Genomic DNA, 25,801 nt, shown 5'->3' on the forward strand with positions numbered 1-25,801 from the left:
GGCAGTGTGCGCGAAGTTCCTAAATAAAGCTTAATTTTTATTGTGCACTATGTCTTGTTAATATTATATTAATGCAGTAAGAACATAATCTGTGATATGGAATTCGAGGATTGGTGGTAAAAACATAACAGGAAATTTCCATACCAGTATACATATTAAGTTTTTGGATGCTGTTAAGGAATTTTGTTTGACTGAAGATACAGAAATTCGTGAATAAGGTAGGTGGATATTTTCTTTGTGTAGTGCTAAGATGAATTTCCTTTTTTTTAATATATTATTTCATTGTTTGATTTAAAATGCAGTTTATTGAGATTATGTATATTTTGTATTGGCTGCTCGTTTGACTTTTAAGTGAATATAGTACGATGTATACATGGACAGTCTAGTTTGTACAATTCTCTGATTTTTTTAAAAATGAAAATAGATCGATATGTCCATGGATAACGAGTTGTGCAATTCTTGGACTCGTTATTTTGGATTTGTGTAACCGCTACACAAAGCCAAGATAACAAGTCAAAGATTTGCACAAACTCGGTGTCCATGTACGTCCAATTATCGCCAAGGGGCACCCGTAAATATATTTTTACCCATTTCTTCTTATCAAAACTAAGTGTGGCTCATCTATACACATTTTTCATGAAGGAGCAATTTTTCCTCTAGCCATCGGGCAGAGAGACTCAACAGGACGTGACTTAAAACGCGTAAATGTTGTTTCGTAATGCTTCATTGATTGTTACAAAATATTGTATTGTGTAGCCTTGAGACATTGCGTTGGTAAGTTATAAAAAGATTAAATTTGAGACCATTCATGTAACATTTAGTATGTTTTGTTTGAATTTTATTCATAACATAAATATTCATAGTAGATTAATTCAAAATAGCTTAATTTTGAAGTAAGAAAAATTGAGTAATGAAACTAGAATGTTATGACAGCTACTATATGCTATGTCTATAAGAGTGTCTTATTATCTTTCGTTCGTTAAAACATTCAGTCTTGCTGTGTCATGTTGATATACCTAACAGTGTTATTGGTATTAATAACCAATCAGTACAAATTAATTACTACAGGACAAAATCCGAAGTCCTCGTTAGGTCTTTGTTAGAACCTCGGCGATTCCAGAATTCGCAATTTTCCGTATTTTAGATCAGTATTTTAAATCCAGTAAATTGACATGTAGAAATTACAAAGTTAAAAATATGAATTAATTGTTTGTGAAATGTGAATTATCCTAAAAATCCCAAATCTGGAATCGGAGTCCTGACAATTCCGGATCTCAGACTTTTTATTGTATATAAATATATAAGTAAATATTAATGTATGTTATAACGAACTAGAAATTTGCCGCAGTTTGCATAAATTCATTTTCTGTTCTTGACATTCTATACTTTTTTCATACATAAGTACTTACAAATAACTTGATTTAAAACAAGTAAAATGCATATTAGTTTAGAAAGTGAACTTTCATAAAGTGCCTTGCATGATTATTTATTGATCTGAATTGGAACATTAATGCAAATGTATACGTGTTCTTGTTTTTATGCTGTCACTTTAACTCGTATGCTAAACCAAATATTTTTCTTCTAAATATGCTCTTTTATTACCTGTAAAATTCCTGTTAGTTTCGTTATAATTTGACTTCTTTTCAGAAGTATTTACAGTTTTAAAATTTTGCTAGCTTTTGTAATTTTGATGTGTGTTGGTGTATAAGATTTTGGCTGATCTTTGTATTATGATAACAGATGATTTTTAACTTTGGTGATAGTTTTTATGGTTATAAAAGCTCCTAGCCTTGAATCTGAAGGTGATCAGCAATAATCTGAAAATTTCAGCTCATTGACTTTACATGCATAAAATTGTGTAAATAAGTTCTGTGTTTTAATTAAGTAAGATGTTAATTTTCAAACCCTTTTTATTAATTTAATAGGAACTAGTCTTATACGCGCCCTCAGGTCGCCAAATGCAGCGTCGATTCTCGCCTCCATATTACTATCTAAATTTTTTGTCTACATTTCGAACTTTAAGCCTAAAATGTCTCCAAAAACGCGGTTTTCGCACATGCAAAAACCACGTTTTGAACACACAATTTAAGCTAAAAATCTGAAAGAAAAAAAAAATTTAGATAGCAAAAACATAAAGTTTCTAACCAAAAATATTTGACAAGAATCCATGTACACAGCAATATGGTTGATCTTTACATTATGGTAACTTGGCGATTTTTTGGCGAAAATTTGGCAACCAACTCTCCTACAGCAACCCTCTATTTTTTTTTTCCCGCCGCCATTTTGTCTTTACTTCGTGAAGACATGTTTCTTTTCTTTTTATCTACTGAACACTTCTTCCAACAATCTACTAGCCGAATTACACTTATGCTAGAAATTTTATCAAACAAAACTGCTTAAACAAATATTCACTGCAAAATTGGGAAAAAGTGCACAATACCATACTCCTTACGCGTTTTTCAAAATAACACATACACATAAACCATGTACACGCTGACTTATTTTTACTTAAAAAATCATCCCAGAATTGCACAAAAATGGCATTGTGCACATTCTTCACTATATCCATGTACACTGCTTTTTTCTCATAAATTAGAAAAATTTCATGAAAATACATGACAATTTTCTCAATCTTTAAACCCGGTAAAAAGAACATATATGAAATTACCTGATAGCGAAAAAGTATTTACCCTTTACAAATATGAACATTTCCACATATAAAATAAATAAAATATCCAAAAACTTTTACCTCTAAATCATCTATTACATTATACATGTCACCAACAAATTCATACCGCAAGCATTACAAATACTTAGTAACAAATATTTAAATTATTTCCATGCACGTTTACTTCAACTTAAACATATACCAAATTCCTACAAACATAAAATTCACAAAATAACTATCATTTAATTAAAATATCACTAAACCATGTACACGTCGACTTATTTTTACTTAAAAAAACATCCCAGAATTGCACAAAAATGGCATTGCGCACACTCTTCACTATATCCATGTACGCTGCTTTTTTCTCATAAATTAGAAAAATTTCACGAAAATACATGACAATTTTCTCAATCTTTAAACCCGGTAAAAAGAACATATATGAAATTACCTGATCGCGAAAAAGTATTTACCCTTTCCAAATATGAACATTTCCGCATATAAAATAAATAAAATATCCAAAAACTTTTACCTCTAAATCATCTATTATATTATAAACGTCACCAACGAATTCATACCGCAACCATTACAAATACTTAGTGTCAGATATTTAAATTATTTCCATGCACGTTTACTTCAACTAAAACGTATACAAAATTCCTACAAACATAAAATTCACAAAATAACTATCATTTCATTAAAATATAATTAAATTCAAAAACACTACTTAAAATACAAATAAGCACATACATTAAATTAATAAAAATTAGCTTACAATCCTAATTACTTTAAACTAAATCATTGCTAATAACAATTTTCCAATAAAACCATATTACTTTATTTACTCCTTACATTTAGAACAATGCATAAAAATAATATCCTCAAATAATTAAAAATACTAACTTACCTAATCTTCTTCAGAATCTTGATTACTAGGCAGATACACTTTTCTTATTTCTTCCGCTAAATAAAAAGCAATCATATGCGCCTGTTTCAGGATCTTTAAAATCATACTTATAGTTCACAGCAAGATGTTGAAAATCTTCATCCTGCAAACAGACTTAATAAAACTTAATAAGCAATCTTTACTTCTATCTCACACAACCTTAAAAAAACACTTATTACTACCCCTTTCAATCCCACTAAATACCCATTTCGAATTCACTTTAGATAGGGCCATGGGATCCAAAAATTAACCAACACTGTTTCACACAACACAGAATAAAGCTAAATACAAAATTTCCAGATTTCCCCCCTTTTCCGATTAAAGAACTGTAATTCATCCATTAATGTCACATGACATTTCTCATGATCTCTCATTTCCCTCACACAAAATAATGCATAATCGGAACTGAGTACTGCTCACATTATTACCAAAGTCCCAGGTAGTAACCTTTATCGCCTCCAAAATGTCGCCAAACTACCAGTTACCATATTGTAAAGATCAATTTTTAAGTTAAAACCGCAATATGTTTTAACTTAAAAAAAATCTACGAATCTAGCCAGTGAAGTAATCTACAAACTACGTACACCTCGCTTTAAGAAATTAACAGAACAACAATAAATTTCAAAGAATACCATGTACACAGCATTCTGTTTGAACTTAAAAAAAAATAAATCTAGGCATTGCACACATATCTACAAAATAAACTAAAATAAAAACAATAAAATAACATGCACTTACCATAATGGATGCTTCTTCAGACAGCAGAATGTAGCTTTAACATGCCACATACTCTCTGTGATATTTATATGATAGCCAGACTCACTATCCACAAAATTCATACTATGGTTCACAATAATGTTCAAAACCTTCTTTTCCTAAATCCTTGTAAGATTTCGGTTGATCTTTACTATATGGTAACTGGTAGTTTGGCGACATTTTGGAGGCGATAAAGGTGGAGGCGACATTTTGCACATTTTGGAGGCGATAACCTGGGACTTTGGTAATAATGTGAGCAGCACTCAGTTCCGATTACGCATTATTTTATGTGAGGGAAATGAGAGATCATGGGATATGTCATGTGATATTAATGGACGAATTACGGTTCTTTAATCGGAAAAGGGGGGAAATCGGGAAAAAATCTGGAAATTTTGTATTTGGCTTTATTCTGTGTTGTGTGAAACAGTGTTCGTGAATTTTTGGAACCCATGGCCGTAACTAAAGTGAATTCGAAATGGGTATTTAGTGGTATTGAAAAGGGTAGTAATAAATGTTTCTTTAAGGTTGTGCGAGATAGAAATAAAGATGTTTTATTAAGTTATTTATTTTACCTGGTACCTTGCTGTGACATATAAGTATGATTTTAAAGATCCTGAAACAGAAAGAAGAAAAGTTTATCGGACACGTAATCAAGATTCTGAAGAAGATTAGGTTAGTATTTTTAATTATTTGAGGATATTATTTTTATGCATTGTTCTAAATGTAAGGTGGAAGTAAAGGAATTTGGTATTATTGGAAAATTGTTATTAGCAATGATTTAGTTTAAAGTAATTAGGATTGTAAGGTAATTTTTATTAATTTAATGTATGTGCTCATTTATATTTTAAGTAGTGTTTTTGAATTTAATTATATTTTAATGAAATGATAGTTATTTTGTGAATTTTATGTTTGTAGGAATTTGGTATACGTTTTAGTTGAAGTAAACGTGCATGGAAATAATTTAAATATCTGACACTAAGTATTTGTAATGGTTGCGGTATGAATTCGTTGGTGACGTTTATAATATAATAGATGATTTAGGGGTAAAAGTTTTTGGATATTTTATTTATTTTATATGTGGAAATGTTCATATTTGTAAAGGGTAAATACTTTTTCGCGATCAGGTAATTTCATATATGTTCTTTTTACCGGGTTTAAATATTGAGAAAATTGTCATGTATTTTCGTGAAATTTTTCTAATTTATGAGAAAAAAGCAGTGTACATGGATATAGTGAAGAGTGTGCGCAATGCCATTTTTGTGCAATTCTGGGATTTTTTTTAAGTAAAAATAAGTCGGCGTGTACATGGTTTATGTGTGTTATTTTGAAAAACGCATAAGGAGTATGGTATTGTGCACTTTTTCCCAATTTTGCAGTGAATATTTGTCATGATTAAGCAGTTTTGTTCGATAAAATTTCTAGCATAAGTGTAATTCGGCTAGTAGATTGTTGGAAGAAGTGTTCAGTAGATAAAAAGAAAAGAAACATGTCTTTACTTCGTAAAGACAAAATGGCGGCGGGAAAAAAAAAAAAATAGAGGGTTGCTGTAGGAGAGTTGGTCACCAAATTTTCGCCAAAAAAACGCCAAGTTACCATAATGTAAAGATCAACGAAGATTTCTAGCCATCCGAAAAAATAGTTGTACAAGGCTCAATCCAGTCTTTAATACCCATCAGTGTTTCCTTACTTCTATCATGCACAGCTACTAAAAATAATCTCCCATACCCTCTTGCAACCACGCCTCTCATTGCAACATTAGCAATTTCGAAAAATGCACTACAAGAACCAACCAGCAAATAAAACAATCCAGTAAAAGAGTTTCCAACGTCAAAAGGGTTACCATACAACACGCAATCTTGCCAAAGACCAGTGCAGAACACATATCGCCACATTTGGTGATCTTGGGCCGCATACAAGCGTAGAGCCATTTAATAAAATACTTTCCATAATTTACATTTCATTTATTTTCTTTCATTAAGGTTTGCATTATGAATTTCATCTTGCAAATTTACAGAACAAAATGGTATTTGTTATTTTTTGTTTTATTTATTCTAACTTCTTTTATAGAATATTTAATTATTCTATATATGCATGCATACTTTATCCTTCAAAAGGTATATGTATGCAATAAATATGTATTATAGCTATTAGGTATTTTCATACAAAAGACATTTCACCTCTTCTTTTCCTTAATTTAAAATGTTGATAAGAATATTGGGTACTTTTCCGTTTTGCCGGCGCAGGCGAAAATGTCGCCAATAATGGTACAACTGATGCCAAACGGAATATCCTCGCTGGTAACCTTTTACGCATCATTTTCAAAACAAATCGCAGCCATTTCTTATCAGCTTGATTCTTTCTTTCAATACTTACATACAATTACATAGAATTTTTATCAGATAGTTCAATTTTATGCTCTAAGGCAATTCGTGGTAATTAAGTCAATTATTATGCAATCCCACCGCTCACCCGAAGGCGAAAATATAGAAAAGGCAAAGTCAAGGGTTAAATTCATCAATTCTAATGAGAATGCATTAGCGAAGCAAAGCACTACGGTTTTACATAATTTCTGAGTAAGCTAGTCGTATGAATTGAAATAATTCTTGCATTCAAAATTAAGATTTAACTTGAAATTAATGTAGATAATTACTAAGAGAATTAGATTTTTGTAGCGTAATTTACGTGAGATGAGATCACTTAGGGTCACGTGATATGAACCTGGAATCAGGATGTTGAACCATGAAAGCATAATAAATTCTTAACTTTAATGTCTTTTTACAAATTTATGGTCTTTATATATTGGCTTTTTACAAAATTTTAAACGATATTAAAATGCTTATGCCTTCAAAATAAAAAATTCTTAGAACTAACATTTTTTATGCATGTGCTGTATGTTGTCGCCAATAAAGTCTGCTTGGCGAGATTTGCGCCGGCGAAACGGAAAAGTACCGAATATTGCTGTATTTTTATGTTGAATTCTTCTAATTTATATTAAAAGTTGTTTAAATGGTATGTGTATAAATTTATCTTCGAGAAAACAGATTTATGTATATATATATTATATATCAAGGAGTTTAGACTAAATGCAGTAAGCTTTTTCCATATGTCCTGTGCAATGAAAATGAAACCGTGAAAACATGGCTGCTGCAATATGTGGATTTCTGGTTGTTTTTGTTTACATTCTAATCAGTGTTATCTGCATGTTAGCTATTCATCACTGAATGTTTGTCTGTCATTCTAATTTTAATACTTGAACTAAAAGATTTTCTACTTAGTATATAGAAAAATCACAAGGGCAGCAAATAACTGTTTCGAATTTAATAAAATCTAGTTACATTAAATTGTGTAAATGGTAACTATAACACAAATGTATAAAATTTAAAACCTGGGAAATCAATGGAAATTTCAATGGTATTTTATGCAAATTATGCCTTAAGACACTTTTCTGAGGCTGCAGACATTGATAGTTGCTTTCCAAGTCAGTTTAATTTTAACAATATGTTTTGTAGTCCTAACTCATATGCTGTGTGTTGGCCATGATAAGTTGTGATGTCACATTGCTGACATTTCCTTGGCTTCACTTTTGTGACGTCAGGCTTACTTCATCTATTCTAACCTCCATGGTTCAGATTATAAAAGTATGTATAACTTATACAAACCTAAATATTATCGTCGTTAAAAATGAAAAGTAGAACAAATGTTAATTGAAAGGATTTATATTACTTCTTAATAAATAGGTACATGAAACAATGATTTTAAATAGCTGGTAATTTGTCTTGGGACAACTTATTAAACATTTCACGGTAAGAATTGTAGAGTTTTTCAATATTTCTCATAAAGTGTCTCTTCTTTCTGTATTTGGGTTGGTCTGCATTGCAAAATCACATAGTTATTGTGCCTTTTTTTAACAATTAGTTTAACTTTTTACACATTAAAGTCTGTTTAATCTTCTCAGCCATCGCTGCTTTCATCATCTGCACCATAAGCTCATCCAACTCTTCATTTGTCATTTCACAATCATCATTTGTGACTAATTCTTTAATTTCTCTTCTTCATATTTGAAAAGCCTTTGTTGCCTATTGCTTTTTCAGTTTGTATGATTTCTTTGGCTTCATTTTTAATCAATGGAAATCCTTTGACATTGTTCATGACTTAATGCAAGTGTTGATGCGAGCAAGCATCCATTGTTGATGAATTTGCTTGTTCCCATGTGAATTTAATCATTTCTGTACAGTGTCTTATCTGGAACTGCTTCTAAAATGTTATTAGTGTGTCATGCTTTCCTTTGGCTAGTGCTTTATTTTCAGAAATATAATTATGCCTAACATAATAAATTTGAAATATTTTTTATTTAGATTTTTTTTAGCCCAAATGAATGTTAGCCTAGAAGGGTTATATATTCACATTAAATATTGCTTTATTATTCATGAATATTTTCTAAATATTTTGTGTAATGCTTAATCGGTACTTCTTTGTTATAGCAGCCCACGAGGTTAAATTGCCTGTCAACTGAGATATCTCGTCAAAATCTGGTTATGTGTTTGTATACCTCACCATATGATTGTATATTAGCACCGGCTGCATGTTCTTATACTTTGCCCCGTAATCATATATTAGCACCATGCTGCATTTTTACTTTTTCCATGTGTTCTTATATTATTCATTTTTGATGAGGTTTTTGAATTCGCATTGTTTATTTTAAAAATATATTGTTACGTTATTTTCTTCCTTCACGTTCATATGGGGTTGGTAGATTTGGAGTGAATAATGACGACACTTGATGAAGTATCAAAACACACTTTATTTATCAATATTAATCAGATAGTTCCAAAATCACTTTTACAGTTGTCGAACTGTTATAAACACACTGACACGTTCAGCAACACAGCCTTCACACTGTCGGGCAATAACGGTGAAGACAGCTTCATTGCAAAGGACCCAAGTACAGCTCCCAACTCTGCTTGGTCATTCTTGAAACTCCACATACTCTTGAAATTCTCCCCGCAATGGATGCACTCAACGAAACACATGAGTGTAGCTCTCGACTCGGCAAGTCTAAGACAAAACTCGACAATGCACTAATTCACGATGCACTAAAAGACTCTCTCAATGCACTCGAAGACCAACTCGGCACTAGACTTTGAGACTCTCACTCAATGACTGACTATCAGCTCGCTAGACAAAGCAGACACACCGACTGTGCACCAGCAGGGTTTATATAGCTTTCGGCTTGCGTTGGAGAACATTCTGGGCTAAACCGGTAAGAGTTCGTTCCAGAAGGTTCTCCATCCGTCCATGGTAGATCGTCAAATTTGTTGTTAAATGTGGCAACCCTGCATTCCTTTGCCATTTTATGGCAACCCTAAAACTGCTTTGCTGGGAAGCTATCTCACCGTGCCTGTACATTTCGTAATACTGCCCCCTCCCAAGAACTGCACATTTCAGGCACTACAACCCTTAGACAGAAGCTAAATTCGATACAATCGAAACGTTTTAAAACATACAGATAACATAACTAAAGAAACAAACATTTACACTACACACAAACTTTACACAGAAACTAGGTAAGAAAACTTATGCACAAGAATTATGGGTACCCCTAAGAATGAGAAGCACTAAGTACTAAGGCCATAGTATGGGGCTAATCTGTCATTATGAATGGAATGACCTTGGGTTTTGAATTGGGGGATTTACGGACCCGTATCACAACATCGTTCAATCTGTTGAGGACCGTATAGGGAGCCTCCCAATGTGACTGCAGTGTGGGAGAAACGCCCTTACGACGACTTGGAATCCACAGCCAAACCTTGTCGTTTTCCTGGAATTGATGTTCGGTGGCTCTTGGGTCATATCTCTTCTTCATCCTGTCTATCGAGATATTGATCCGCTCTCGAGCAAACCTGTGTACTATTTCCAACCGGGCCTAGAGGTCTTGCACGTACTCCTCAGGTGAGGAATGTACATCCGGAGGGCGGCCGAAGAGCAGGTCACTTGGCAGACGGAGATCGCGACCGAAAAGCATCTGTGAGGGAGAATAGCCTGTGCTTTCGTGGATGGCACTAAGCAAGCAGGAACAGGGGCAGCTTGCGATCCCAGTCTTCTTGGTTTTTGGAAACCATGAGCGAGAGGTGGTTCAGGATTGTAAGTTTAAACCTCTCCACCATGCCATCAGACTGCAGATGTAACTAGGTCATCTGCGTTTTCTTAATTTCCAACAAGTCGCAGAGTCCCTTGAACACAGACAGCTTCACGGCAAAGTGAAGTTCCTGCCTTGGTCGGAATGAATCTGGAGGGGGATTCCACTTCTGACACTAGTTGTTACGCTATTTTCTTCCTTCACGTTCGTACGGGGTTCATAGATTAGGAGTGAATAACGACACTTGATGAAGTATCAAAACATACTTTAATTACCAATAATTATCAGATAGCTCCAAAATCACTTTTACAGTCGTCGAAGTGTTATAAACACGCTGACATATTCAGTGACACAGCCTTCAGGTTATCACGGTGGAGACAGCTTCACGGCAAAGCACTGGAGTACAGCTCCCAACTCTGCTTAATCGTTCTCGACTCTTGGGTTCCGTCGTTCCCGGACCTTAACACCCTCTCTTGACGATGCACTAACCGCGATACACTAAGAGACTCTTTCGGCGACTTCTTCGACGACCCACTCAGCACTCACTGCCTGGCTGTCAACTCAATCGACTCTGCAGGGACTGACTCGCACTCTAGACGAGGCACACTCACCCGCAATCTTGATGAGGCACTCTGACTTGCCCTTTCGATGAAGCACACTCTAACTGATGTATGGCAAAAGTATGCAGTAATATTCATTGTTTTAACCTTGGCTCTTATCTCTCCAACAATTTTCCAAGAACATTTTCACCAAGTCTCTGTTTTTACATAACTTGTCGCTATTTTGTATCAAACAAATGAAAAGAAATACTAATGTAAAAATCTATACCATCCGTCTTCTGAATTCACAATATCAATTCCATATCATTCATCAACCGGTTTCCGATAAATAAATTACCTATTGCATCTGTTAAAACAGTAAGCACTGTATATATTTCACTGCTTACTGACATAAGTACACGAGTGTTATCAGTTAACGATCCATAGTAGAGATACGAGTATTATCCATTAACATTAGAACAGAGAAAATGGTTCATATTCCCACGCTGGATTTGTGCAGGAACTTCAGAATTTTAAGCAACAGTTTGAAATATATATGTGATGTATCAGCTTTAGTCGTAGCTTAAATAATCAGACGATAAGTTTAAAAAAACAGGATCCATTTATTATTGTTCAGGAGAAATAGCAGTTACAAAAATCAGATATCCGGAGTAAAAAAAAGAATTACTAATAACTTTTCTGTTTACTAATAACTTTCTGTATGAAGTTTACTGCATTGTGACATTTAAGAAAAAGCCCTGATATTCCTTTTCCGAGTCTTTTTATAGCCCCTGGAAAGGTGGAGCTTCCAAGAAATGACGTCAGCCTCGTCAACCAATCCAGTTCGCTTTAAATATTTCCAGAACATTCTAAAACTGTACGTGTAGAAAAGGCGGGAAAAACAATTGACTACGGGGCTGTGGATTTAATTCCACGTACTTTCAAATAAGAGAACATCACCATTAAAAATGAAAAGAACATACAGTCAGAATTTTAAGTGTATTCTTGACTATGGAATTTTATTATTACATATATATTTTAGTACTACACTCCTCCATTCTCTTTATCAAATCATGATCCTCTCAAAGTTGTAATAACAACGCTTTTACCTGTATAAGACCACACATCTCACCTTATATTTCTACAGGGATATGACACCAAAGAAGATAATGCAGTCCAGTCACGTTATTTGGATAATCTACTGCATAAAATATGGCAGAATAGTAACCTTGGTAAAAATTTTAAAAGTGTTATCAAAAAGATGTTTTGCAAACTTTCAGGCTTACATAGCTAGTTTTATCTTTGTAAATGTTTTTTCTTAATTCACATAAATTTATGCTATATTTAATATTTATTTTAAATGTTCAAATTTGTCATATGTAGTTTAAAATTCATTACATAAATATACTGAATTTTTGTAAATATGAAACTTTCCTTTTCAGGTCTTCAATTACAGTTTGTATGAATGACTAAACACCTGAATTATTAATAAACTCCCAAATGGAGCTTTGTGAAAACTGTGGAGAATTTGCAGTGGATGAAGACGTAAGTATATCATTTCATTTTAATCACTTTAAGGCTTCATCCACACTTTTTTAAATTATTGTATCTAATGCCCACTTTATGATTTTTACTTTGATGATACTTGAAATTTGTTTTAAAATTAATAATACAAGCAATCAGATTAATTGATCATTACACCTTAGGCTAATCTAAACTCAAAGGAATTGCTATTTCATTTTATATATGAGTTTTCAGATTATATATATGTATACTCATACAGCAGAACCTTGGATTACAAACATTTCTCGTCACAAGCAGTTTGGTTCAAGAACAAATTATCTGAACAAAAAGTACCTTGAATAACGAATGATCTCTTACGTTATGAATATACAAGTCATGATTTTCACGGCTGTTTAGAGGTAACTGTTAACTTGTGCCACAATTTATGCTTTGGAAGATCTAGAAACATTATTTAAGTTGTTCTGTCTAAATTCTATTTTTGATTTTAATATCTCTAATTCTAAATATCAACACACTAACTAGCTTCTAACATTCTCATTTCAAGCTAGTACCAGTGTACATATTCAAAATGTAAATGCTGATTGAACTGGAGAATAAACAAATAAGGCGATGCTTTTCTCATACCTGCATGTAACTGGCATCTGAAACATCACCCCACGGAATGATCCGGTTAACAATTGAAAATATCGCAGCTAAAACTTCACAGAGAAAACAATGCAAGGTGAAAATGTCATGGTACAAAATATCATGGTGTGGTGTTACGGGCGTGATCGCCAAAAGTGTCGATACTAAGAATATCAAGTACAAATTGATTTTGCGTAAATACTTAAACTAAAATTTGGTGTTTAGTACATTGCATAATCATTACTAAATAGATTAACAAGACTTACCCACTGATGCATGCATGAGCCGAATATTTTCTTTTTCCAATCTCATATTTATTTTATTACACATACTTTCTGGATTAAATAAGACACATTTATCACACACATATACATACTAAAATATCATAACTTTGATACTCGCAATGCGATAACTCAAATGGAATGTCCGTGGAGTGCCGAAGCGTGACTATTTGCACAATCCTGTCCCATCGAATAATTTTGCGGTTGAAACGTGGTCAATTTCATCTTCGTATTATCGCGCTGTCTGGTTACATACTCATAAGCTCTTCTTTTTTCCTTTTTTATTCATATTATTTTTACACACGTCATCACGTTTGACACATTGCTGGTCAAGCACATCTTGAAGTCGAACAGTTACTTATATTCTGCTTGCACGTTTATTTTACTACGTTATTCGCGTCAGCCGGACTTAGTGAGTCTCAAATCAAACATCTACTTTAAGTACTGGATTTCTTCATTCTGCTTCTTTCTCGGCAAAATTAGACAGGAACAAATGGCGACTGCTGAGTGTGTGTGGCCCGAAGTCCCACACACTCGCTAAGCTCGACGTCAGGCAGCAAGAGGGGAAAAAACGAAAAAGAGAGAGACAAACCAGTCCTTCCAGTTTTTATACCTTTCGACGCACGTGCTCGCGCGTGATAACGATACAAGAATCGATGTAGTCACACTGTTCTCACATTGCTTGACCAGCAATGTGTCAAACGTGATGACGTGTGTAAAAATAATATGAATAAAAAAGGAAAAAAGAAGAGCTTATGAGTGTGTAACCAGACAGCGCGATAATACGAAGATGAAATTGACCACGTTTCAACCGCAAAATTATTCGATGGGACAGGATTGTGCGAATAGTCACGCTTCGGCACTCCACGGACATTCCATTTGAGTTATCGCATTGCGAGTATCTAAGTTATGATATTTTAGTATGTATATGTGTGTGATAAATGTGTCTTATTTAATCCAGAAAGTATGTGTAATAAAATAAATATGAGACTGGAAAAAGAAAATATTCGGCTCATGCATGCATCAGTGGGTAAGTCTTGTTAATCTATTTAGTAATGATTATGCAATGTACTAAACACCAAATTTTAGTTTAAGTATTTACGCAAAATCAATTTGTACTTGATATTCTTAGTATCGACACTTTTGGCGATCACGCCCGTAACACCACATTTATGGTGCCGTGACCAGGATTATAATAATAAAGGCACATTATGGTGCCGTGACAAAAGAAAAAAAAAAAAAAAAATGGGAAATTAAGTTTTAACTGTTTCATTTCAGGTAGAGAACCATTTTATGCTTATGCCTAAAAATATAACTACACATGTGATTCCAGTTTGATAATTGCTTAAATATTTTGAATTTTGTGATGATGTCTGATATCAAATAGGTGAATATTAGTAATGATTGGATAAAATTTTGAATTTTGTGTTTATCTGATATGAATCATTAAGAAAAAGTTGAAAATTGCATATGTAAAATATATATATATAGAGAGAGAGAGAATTCCATATGACTGTTTCCTGCTAATGTGAAATAATTTAATGATAAAAAATAGATATGTGAAAATGGTAATATCAATTCAAAATTGGTCAGTATTTAAGAAATTATTCCTGAATGTATATCATATTGTGTGGTAAGGAGTATGTAATAACTTGTATCCATGTGAAAAATTTCGATAAGTTACAATAGTGTATTTATGAATGTACTATACTTTAGAAGTAATAATAGTAGTAATTTAGAGTGGTACTAAAGTATAGTAAATTGATTCAGAATGGCTAAGAAAAATAATGTAATGAATATGAGTCTGGCTACTGCTCTGCCTACTTTTTCAGGGGAGCATGACGAAAATATAACGTTTTTTTTAGATCAGTTATGCCAAATGGCAAATTTAGAGAACTGGAATGAGAACAGAAAAAGTTTGGTGTTAAAAATTCAATTGAGGGGTAAAGCATTAAAATTTGTAATTGATAATGAATCGTGTAAAGATATGTCATTTGATGATTTAAAAGCATTACTAAGTAAAAAATTTGCAAAATCTAAGTCATTTGACACAATTCAAAATAACTTTAACTCAATTAGACAGACCCCAGATCAGTCAGTCGAGGACTTAGCGGAAAAAGTGAATACTTATGCCACAAAATATTTTGGGTGCTCTCCTAGTTCGAGTGAAGAGGTACATAACCTCACTCAAAAGGCAATGCTTTCAAAATTCTTAGAAGCTCTCAGACCAGATTTAAGACTGGAGGTTAAAAAACTAGGACCTATTTATTTTGCTACTGCTGTTAAACAGGCAAAGAACATAGAAAAAGCATTGGAGGATTCTGGTAATAGCTCACAGACACATGATTTTTCACCTGAATTAAATACATTAATTATGCAACAAATGCAAAATAATAGAGCCATTGAGGATTTGTCAAAAAAATTCAATGAAACTTTACCTAATGGTAGTGTAAACAATGTAACTAGCCTAGAAAATAATGCTACACAAAGTAGTAGTAATAGAGAGTCTTGTCATATTTGCCAACAGAATCATTGGACTACAGAGTGTCCTTATTTTCCTTCAAACAATAATTTTCAATATTATAGACAGGCTAGAAACAACCAGAGAAGAAATTTTTATAGGGGTAACTTTATCAATAGAAGGAATAGATATAATAGTCGGTATGCTTTCACGCAAGGTAATAGACTACAGAACAATAATAGAAATAGGCCACAATACAGAAGATACAATACTCGTACAAATAATTTAAACTAATGAAGGGTACTTGCAGACCTCCCAGATACACAAAGTATTACTCAAGTGCCCATAAAAAAATTTGGGGGAAACAAGACAAAATAAAAAATAAGGAACTCAAATAGGCCAAATACACATGAAAGATTCCGACACAAAATTAAAGAAAGTAATGAACAAAAATTGGTAGCTTCTTGCCAGACTAATAGTATCACAGAATTACCAGTAATAGAAATCAAATTTGGCGACTTTGTGGTAGAAGCATTACTTGATACAAGTGCAAATTTAAGCTTAATACAGCCAGACACCTTGCAAGTAATAAAAAATTACACAAAGATTCATTACTTAAGCAGATCTGTAAGAATACATACGCTAAATAATGCTACTATCCCATATGTATCTGCTGTAAACTTAAAATTTCGTTTAGGAAATAAATGGCTTGCCAACCAATTTTTTGTTACACAACATAATTGGAACACAAATTATCAAATGATTTTAGGGTATGATTTCATTCAAAAAAATAAGATACTTATAGATGCAGATAAAAGTCAGTTAATCATTGATAACACATATTTTGATCTTTTGGACAAAAGAAAAAACTGTACTAATATTAATGCAAAAAAGGTAGACAAGAATAGTAGACCAGAGGAGTCGGGTATTGTAAGAGTAGTATTGAATACCAGAATTGCGCCAAATACAGCAGAGATAGTAAAGTTAAGCATTCCAATTAATATGCAGAAAGAAAAGCAAATAATGTTCTCACCAGACAGGCGAAAAATGGGCAAGATGGGTGTGACTGATTCAATTCATGAGATAAGTGACAGGCAATATATATTCACCATAATTGAAAACAATTCCAATTCCACAATTATTCTAAGAAAGGGTGAAAAGATTGGTAAGGTATATAAAGTCGAAGAAAAACAATTTGAAAAACCTAGAGAGCAACAAAATTTGCAGATTAACCATATAACTTTAAAAGAAATTAAAAAATTAAGAAAGGAGGAATTAAGCCCAGATGATTTTGATGTAAGTCATTTAGAAGCAGAACAAAAAAATAAGATGATTGAAATGCTCATGAAAAATTCAGCTGTGTTTTCAAAATCTTACACCACTCTGGGTGAGACTGATGCTGTCGTGCCACAATTTAATTTATTACATAACTTTCCAATTCAAACTAGACCATACACTATTCCTCGCATTGCTAAAAAATATGCCCAGGAGGAGATAGCCAAATTGTTAGAAGCAGGTATTATAGAGCCATCGACATCGAGTTACAGTTTTCCAGTAATTTTTGTCAAAAAGAAAGCACCACCTAATACTGATCCTAGCAAATTAAAATTTAGAATGGCAGTAGATTATAGATTGTTAAATTGCATAACTGAATCATATCAAATATGTCTACCTAAGATTTCAGATATTTTGCATAATATAGCAGGTAAAAGTTATTATTGTGTGCTAGATCTTAAGTCAGCATTTTTTCAAATAAAGTTAGATCAGAAAGATAAAGAAAAATTAGCCTTTTGCACGGAACTTGGCAATTTTCAACCAACTCGGTTACCTTTTGGTGCAAAAAATTCATCTGCTTATTTCCATACTCTAATATCAAAATGTTTAGGTGAATTGCAGGGTCCAAATTTACAATATTTTCTAGATGACATAATTGTTGCAGCTAACAGTATAAATGAATTAGTAATTATTTTACAAAAGGTGTTTGACAAGTTAAAAAAATTTAATTTAACATTAGACCCAGCCAAATTGCAGTTATGTAAACAAGAGATTACGTATTTAGGTTTTTCGGTTAATAAGAATGGTTTTGCTCCTTCAGAGGAGAATATTCATAAAGTAGCCAAATTTCCTAGGCCAAGAAATGTGAAAGAGGTTCAAACATTCATAGGCATGGTAAATTATTTTCGACACTTAATTTTTAATTATGCAGAAATTGTCAAGCCAATAGTAAATTTAACAAGAAAGAATATACCATTCGTGTGGAACGAGAGATGCCAAAATGCATTAGATAAAATACAAGAATTAATTTTAGAAAAACCCACAATAAAAAACATAGAAAATGATAAACCTTTATATTTAGTAACCGATGCTTCTAGATCAGCCATTTGTGGCATATCAATGCAAAAAACTGATGAAAAGTTTTTCCCAGTACAATTTTACTCAAAAATTTTAACACCAGCTGAGGCTAGATATCCTTCAATTAGGAGAGAACTTTATGCAATCTTCAGATCAGTAAAGCAATTTCACGAACATCTGTATGGGAAAAAATTTATAATATTAACGGATGCTAAACCTCTGACTTTCCATATTAGTCTTGACAAACAGCCAGATATTGTAGCACGTTGGTTGTTATATTTACAGGAATTTCAATACACGATGGAGCATATTCCTGGTTTAAAAAACCCAGCAGACTACTTGTCAAGAGTTTCAGAGGATGTAGTGGTAAACAATGTAAATATATTTAAGACCAATGATAATTTGTCTATTCAAAACATAATTAGTAAACAGCAAAGTGATCCAGACATAAAATCAGTTATAAAAAAAATTACAGGATAACCACAAAGAAAGTGTAGAACAATATTTTATTGATAGTCATACAGATGTAGTAATGATAAAATTAAAACCTGTAAATATAAGAAAGAAAGACAGAAGTATCCAGAATAAAATTCTAATTCCTAAGGCATTAATTAAAGATGTATTACAGACAGTTCATGCGCCTCACTTAGGTATTCAAAAGACATATGAGTTTGTAAAGGCAAAGTATTATTGGAAAGGTATGTACAGCGATACGAAAAGTTTTGTAGAAAATTGTTCAGATTGCTTACAAAATAAGTCTAGACCTCACAACACTCTGCCACGTCTAATTCCTAAGAAAGATCTTGCTCCTGGAGAGATGATAGCTATAGACATAGTTGGTAAACTGCCAAGATCCATAGATAATAAGTTTTATGTACTCACTATCATTGATCATTATTCCAGATATTTGGAAACAGTTCCGTTTAACAACTGCACTTCTCAATCCATCATAAAATCTTTAAATGATTATTTTGCCAGATTTAGCATTCCAAAAATTTTGTTATCAGACAACGGTTCCTATTTTTGTTCCACAGAATTTACTCAATTTTTAAAATCGCTTAAAATAGAACACAGAAAAAGTTCAATTTATTATCCACAGTTCAATGGGTTGATTGAAAGAGTTCACAGGGTAATGAAAGAATCAATTGCAGCAATATCAAACAAAATATTTGAATGGCCACAAAAAGTACTGATGTTTAAACTGTATTATAATAATGCTAAACATTCTGTAACTCAATTTTCACCAGCAGAACTATTTTTCGGTAGAACATTAAATACTCCCATAGATAGCAATGATCCTCTTAAATTAGCAGAAGATTTCCAGGAATATTCCAAAAGAATAAAGGAACAATTGAGTAGAGATAAGCAACAAGTAAAATTAAATGAGGATGAATACTTTAATTGTGCAAAAAAATATTTGAAAGGGAGAAAAATTCCAGAATTGAAATCGGGGGATAAAGTTTTTATGCAGGAATTTACTGATCGAAGGGTGCTACATCCAAAATACAAGGGGCCATATGAGATCATTAAAAAGCTACGAAATGACAATTATATAATACAATTAGAGAATAAAACCACTAAAGTTCACGTAAGTAAATTGTTTTTACAAAAGCCTTCAAGAGTAGATTCAACACAAAAGGAGAATTAGGAGTGTAACACAATTGTAAATTGTCGATCAGCAAATCAAAAAAAAAAAAAAAAAGTGTAAAGAAGTTGTGATTATGATAAGAATGTAGTATGTGTACAAGCTAGATAATGAATGATGATCATGTGTGGTATGGGTCAATTTAGTGTAATAAAGCGCTAATTGCACGATTTTGGTAGAGTTGGCTGGTCCATATACCAGAAGAATTGAATTGTACTATGCGGGGTCTCATTGATTACTAGGTAGCAGATTCAAAAAAAAAAAAAAAAAAAGAGTGTGGTTCAAATCTCCTTGTCTTACTGCTGAATCAAATTGAAGGTATGTAATTTAGTAGTGGATCTAATACAAATGTAGCTTGTAACAATGTCATGACATATTGGTATATGAAATGTATATGTAAAATGAATATGATCAAATGATAAAAGTAGCTATGTAATGAAATAGTGAATGTGATTCTAAAATGTAAAGAATGAAATAAGGTAAACAATGGTTAAGAGGAGTTCCATCAAAATTGATAATGCAAATGTTCTTAGTTTAAGTGATTGAGTGGATATTTAATCATATGTGAATTGTAAATTATGTGTGTTAAGTGCCAAATTTTCATTGCCTGGAATCGCATCTGTGGTGATATTTTAGGAAAGAGTAGACATGCATGAGTACGTAAAAGAATAATACTAATGTAAAAAATATGTTTAAAATGCTGTGTTTTTTTTTTCAAGCAATGTGAAATATTAACGTGAAATATGTGTGATAGTCCATACGAAAGCTCAACTGTGTTCATAGAATGAGGAATGTATGGAGTGCCAACGAAATGATAAAGTGCAGTGCCTTTGCAAATGATGTAAAGATTGGTGTGCAATGTGTATCTAATGCAGACGAAAGTTCAAGTGTGTCCAGCAGAGAGGGATTTCATTTGTCCAGTGATGGGACAATTTTTTTTTTTCTTCGGCCGGAGGGAATGTGAGAACAGTGTGACTACATCGATTCTTGTATCGTTATCACGCGCGAGCACGTGCGTCGAAAGGTATAAAAACTGGAAGGACTGGTTTGTCTCTCTCTTTTTCGTTTTTTCCCCTCTTGCTGCCTGACGTCGAGCTTAGCGAGTGTGTGGGACTTCGGGCCACACACACTCAGCAGTCGCCATTTGTTCCTGTCTAATTTTGCCGAGAAAGAAGCAGAATGAAGAAATCCAGTACTTAAAGTAGATGTTTGATTTGAGACTCACTAAGTCCGGCTGACGCGAATAACGTAAAATAAACATGCAAGCAGAATATAAGTAACTGTTCGACTTCAAGATGTGCTTGACCAGCAATGTGTCAAACGTGATGACGTGTGTAAAAATAATATGAATAAAAAAGGAAAAAAGAAGAGCTTATGAGTGTGTAACCAGACAGCGCGATAATACGAAGATGAAATTGACCACGTTTCAACCGCAAAATTATTCGATGGGACAGGATTGTGCGAATAGTCACGCTTCAGCACTCCACGGACATTCCATTTGAGTTATCGCATTGCGAGTATCTAAGTTATGATATTTTAGTATGTATATGTGTGTGATAAATGTGTCTTATTTAATCCAGAAAGTATGTGTAATAAAATAAATATGAGATTGGAAAAAGAAAATATTCGGCTCATGCATGCATCAGTGGGTAAGTCTTGTTAATCTATTTAGTAATGATTATGCAATGTACTAAACACCAAATTTTAGTTTAAGTATTTACTCAAAATCAATTTGTACTTGATATTCTTAGTATCGACACTTTTGGCGATCACGCCCGTAACACCACACATGGGCAAAAAGAAAGCAAAGAGAAAACATCATGGTACAAAATATCGTGGTAAAAAATAAAGTAGTTAAAAAACTTCGCAGTTTAAAAACATCATTATCGAAAATATTGTTTTAAAAAACAAAGTACCTATAAATCATTGCATGACAATAACACACATACATTTTTGAAACCCCATATTGACATGTAACACTAAATGTAACAATAAACAGAAACAAAATAATATATAATTGTCACTAAAACAATGTATAATTTTCACTAAAGCAATATCAAGTTAACAAATGTGAAAGAAACCAATTTTTATTTAATTTTAGCAAATTTTATAGAAGTAACCTCATGCAATTATTTATCTTCCTTTACCTAAGCATTTTTAGACTGTATTTTTCGTAAAAAGATTATCAGTAAAACTTTATAAAAGAAGCAGTTAATTTATTAATGGCCTTTCTTAATTAACTATGTAAATTCAAAATTCTATTAAGTTCTATAACTTGCATTAATTTTCTACTCGTTTTCAATTTTTAAATGCTGAAGTTTCCTTCTTTTTTTTTTCAGCAAAAATTTATTATTTTGTTCAAAAATGTGAAATATAAAAGTAAAAGGTTCCCTCTTTTCTTCTTGCACTCCCAAATCATCATACAAAGAAGCATTTACAACTTTTGAAACCTGAAAACGCATGTGTGCGATGTTATCATCATGCGATGATTTGTAGGTACTTTAATTTTTACCACAATATTTTTGACGACGATGTTTTTAAACTTCGAATTTTTTAAACCACTATTTCTGACCACAATATTTTATACCATTGATGTTTTAGAAATGCGATGTTTTCTCTTTGCTTTCTTTTCTCGCACAATGTTTTTGTACCATGACATTGTCATCCGCGATGATTTTGGTGGACACCAAATGATCCTGCGCTTAATATTCTCTTCAGTGATAAAGTATATCATGCAGTAGTGAGTGATCAGCAGCAAACATGTTAAGGAATTTTTATAGTAGAGAAAGTTTACTCAAAAAAGGCAGATTCACACTAGAAAAAGGGGTAGTTTTTCAGCCTGAGAAGAAAAGAATGGCTGAGAAATTTAACATTAGTCTGTTCATGGCTATTCAGTAAAAAGAATCACACTTCATTTCTTTACTCATATCAGGCTTTGTTTAGTCAGAGTTTAACCCTGCGAAAGCACAATATGAAGTGCTGTTTGCAGTAAATATAGTACCAGTGTTTCACAAAGAATTCTGTATAAGCAGTCAGATTTTAATGTGTTTTGGCAATTGATGCTTCTAAAAAAGAGCAAAATTTTGTATGAGTGATAATTTATTTTTCCTATCTAACTCAACATCTTAAAAAAATTCTTAATTCAGGAAATTAAGTATTTAAGCCTACAAATTAAGTCAACAAATTATTTTACCTTCTAGAAAAATCTCCGTTATTCAGTATTTTCTAATAAGAGAAGGTAACTAACATTAATTTGAAAAATGGAACAAATATGAGAAATACCTTACAATTAATAATGTTCTGCTGTGCTGAATCCTCATAATGAGTACTCACTGTTGTAATTCCACATCCACTGTACTTTTCCGTTATACACACCTACAAACATACACACACACACCAAAATGTGTTGCAGGTATTTAATGGAAAAATACCAATTTTTTATTATTTTCATGAAAGTAGAAAGTAATTACATTATATTTTTATGCTTTCAAATTTTAATTGTTAAAAATTATTTCCAATCTTTTTGTTATTGAATTTATAAGTGTTAATTATAAAATAATTTTCTAATTCACTACCTATTAAAAATCAGAAATCAATAATTTGAATGTTTATTTTTGTATCCTGATTTTGATTTAAAAGAAGAGAAAGGAGAAAATTATTAATAACTGATAATGTTGTGCATATGAATAAACAAAGCTGAATTAGTGTACATTCTAATCTTGCAGAAACATTTTCAGATATGTCCCACTTTTTTTTTTTTTTTTTTTGATTGTTTGCTTTGAAAAAATAGCTGAGTAACATTTTAAATATATAGTGTTAACTAAGATTCGTATTTTATTAGCCAAATTTTCTTCTGATGCCAGACTCTGAAATAAAAATTGTAATGGATTGAAATGTAATGAAAATTGTTGTGCTTTCACATACAGTATCATGCATGTAATCAAAATATAAATTTATGTGTGCAGCACAAGATATCATTATATTTATCACTATATTATAGTTAATATAATGTTTTGTGGTAGTAAAATCTGTATCTACTCTTCAGTACCCAGCCATATATGTGTTCAGCATTATATGTCCCAGTACCTTTAAACAAATACATATATGTGCATTGAGAAATGTGGCCAAACTGTTAAGACTGCAAGCAAATTGCAAATAAAAAATTCCAGGTGTAAAGTGGGAGGCTTGATAGACATATTTTACTCTTATAACTGAAAATAGTTAAATTTTTCCTGTGAATTTTGATACTGTTATTGGATTTAAATTGTTTTTAAATATTCTAATAGGAGTATAAACTAAGTTTAATGTAATCTTGTTTACATAGCTATAATTATAAGAATATATTCTTTGCATGTTCTTTTGCAGATATCTTATTAGAGGGTGTAATTAATATTAGGTCTACCAGAAAATTCTGTCCATGTGGGAAGTGAAAGCAAATAACACATTTTTCGTGCATTTAATAATATTTGTTGTACAATATATCCTTCATTGCTTATAACCTTTTGCCATTGTGATGACATTTTGTGAGTACCAGTTTTGAAAAATGTCTTGTCCTTAGAGGTGAAGAACTCAGGTAGTGCTTGGCTGACATCTGCTTCAGGTTTGAATTTTCTACCCTTAAAAAAATTTTGTAAGTAGAGAAACAAGGGATAATTGGAAGTTGCTAGGTCTGGGGAGAATGAGGGATGTGGCAGAATTTCCCAGCCTAGCTCTATGCATATCCTGTGAATCACCAAAGCAGCATTATCATGATGCAGTATGATGTGCTTCCTATTAAACATCGCCGGTCTCTTTATCTTTGACTGCTTTGTTTCAGTGGTCTGTTTGCTGACAGTATCCCTCTGAATTGAGCTTTTTTTAGGTTCCTAAAGCACGTGATGCATCGGTTCGTGGATGTTCCACCGTACATACAACATTCTCTTATTCAGGCTCAGGCTTGGTTAGAGGTGGAGAGGGCAGTGTTCCTTTTCCTAACGATGTTTTCATAGGTAATCCACTTTTCATCCTTAGGTATCACCCAGCCCAAAAAGCATTCATTTTTTTCAGAGCATGAAGAAATGTGCAGATGACAACTTGATCATGCAAATTTTGCAAATTTTTCTCACCTAACTTATGAGACACCCATCTGGAATATTTATAGATAATCCTAATTTCCAAATTTGGCCCAAAATGATTTGTTGAGCTGAATTAAGCTTTCTCACAACTTCTGGTAATGTTAGAAAAGATTTTGTTCAATCATGGCCTTGTCAAAATCATCATCTAACAAAGATGGCTGCCCAGAGTATGGCTTATCATTAAGGTCAAAATCATCTGCTTCAGATTTTTTAAACCATCTTGTGAACGCTGTCCCAAACTGCATCTGTACCAAAAGCTGTCACTAAATTTCAACATGCATCTGCAGCATTTCTTCCTTGTTGGAATTTTTACAAAATACAGTGTCATTAATGAACTTTTTCGGTTGCTATGTTTACATGATCACATTTCACTTAATAATGGCATAAGACATGTTTGTTACAGCTAGTTTAGAAGAGCAGATGTTTATAAGTGCTGTGATGAAAAGAGACTAAAGAGACAGCCATATATGTTCCAAATGAGTATCTGCAGGCATGTTGAAACTTGAAATAATACCAGACTGAACTTTCTGGTATACCTACTAATAGAATCGTCAGTATGGTTTCTTAAAATCAAAAGGGTACTGTGATTTTTCCATATTGTAGAAATCAGTTTTACATTAATCTCCAGAAGCTTTGTTATTGGTACTGTTCTGTTATCAGGACTAGATCCAGAAATGTATGTATGCATGCATGTATGAATGTATCTGTTCATGTTTGCATATATATATGTGCATGTATGCATATACACACATATATGC

The 25,801-nt window shown here is 32.6% G+C and overlaps 1 protein-coding gene across 3 annotated transcripts in view; it reads left to right on the top strand.

Moving 5' to 3' along the window:
- Window positions 1-570: 570 nt before the first annotated feature.
- The window catches only part of LOC146997753 (transcription factor IIIB 50 kDa subunit-like), a 47,786-nt gene continuing 22,555 nt past the window's right edge, over window positions 571-25,801 (top strand). The window contains exons 1-2 of one of the 3 annotated variants that reach the window (XM_085815807.1): window positions 571-774; window positions 12,485-12,587. Coding sequence is in view for 1 of the 3 variants with exons in the window: in XM_085815809.1 (XP_085671935.1) it covers window positions 12,543-12,587 (45 nt within the window). In the remaining 2 variants the exon portion in view is untranslated. The remainder of the gene's footprint in view (window positions 775-12,484; window positions 12,588-25,801) is intronic. The other 2 variants (XM_085815809.1, XM_085815808.1) reach the window with 2 other exon arrangements.

Source organism: Stegodyphus dumicola, chromosome 4 (assembly GCF_044657685.1).
Source record: "Stegodyphus dumicola isolate Sdum_Otavi_A_Nest chromosome 4, ASM4465768v1".
NCBI classification, from domain to species: domain Eukaryota; kingdom Metazoa; phylum Arthropoda; class Arachnida; order Araneae; family Eresidae; genus Stegodyphus; species Stegodyphus dumicola.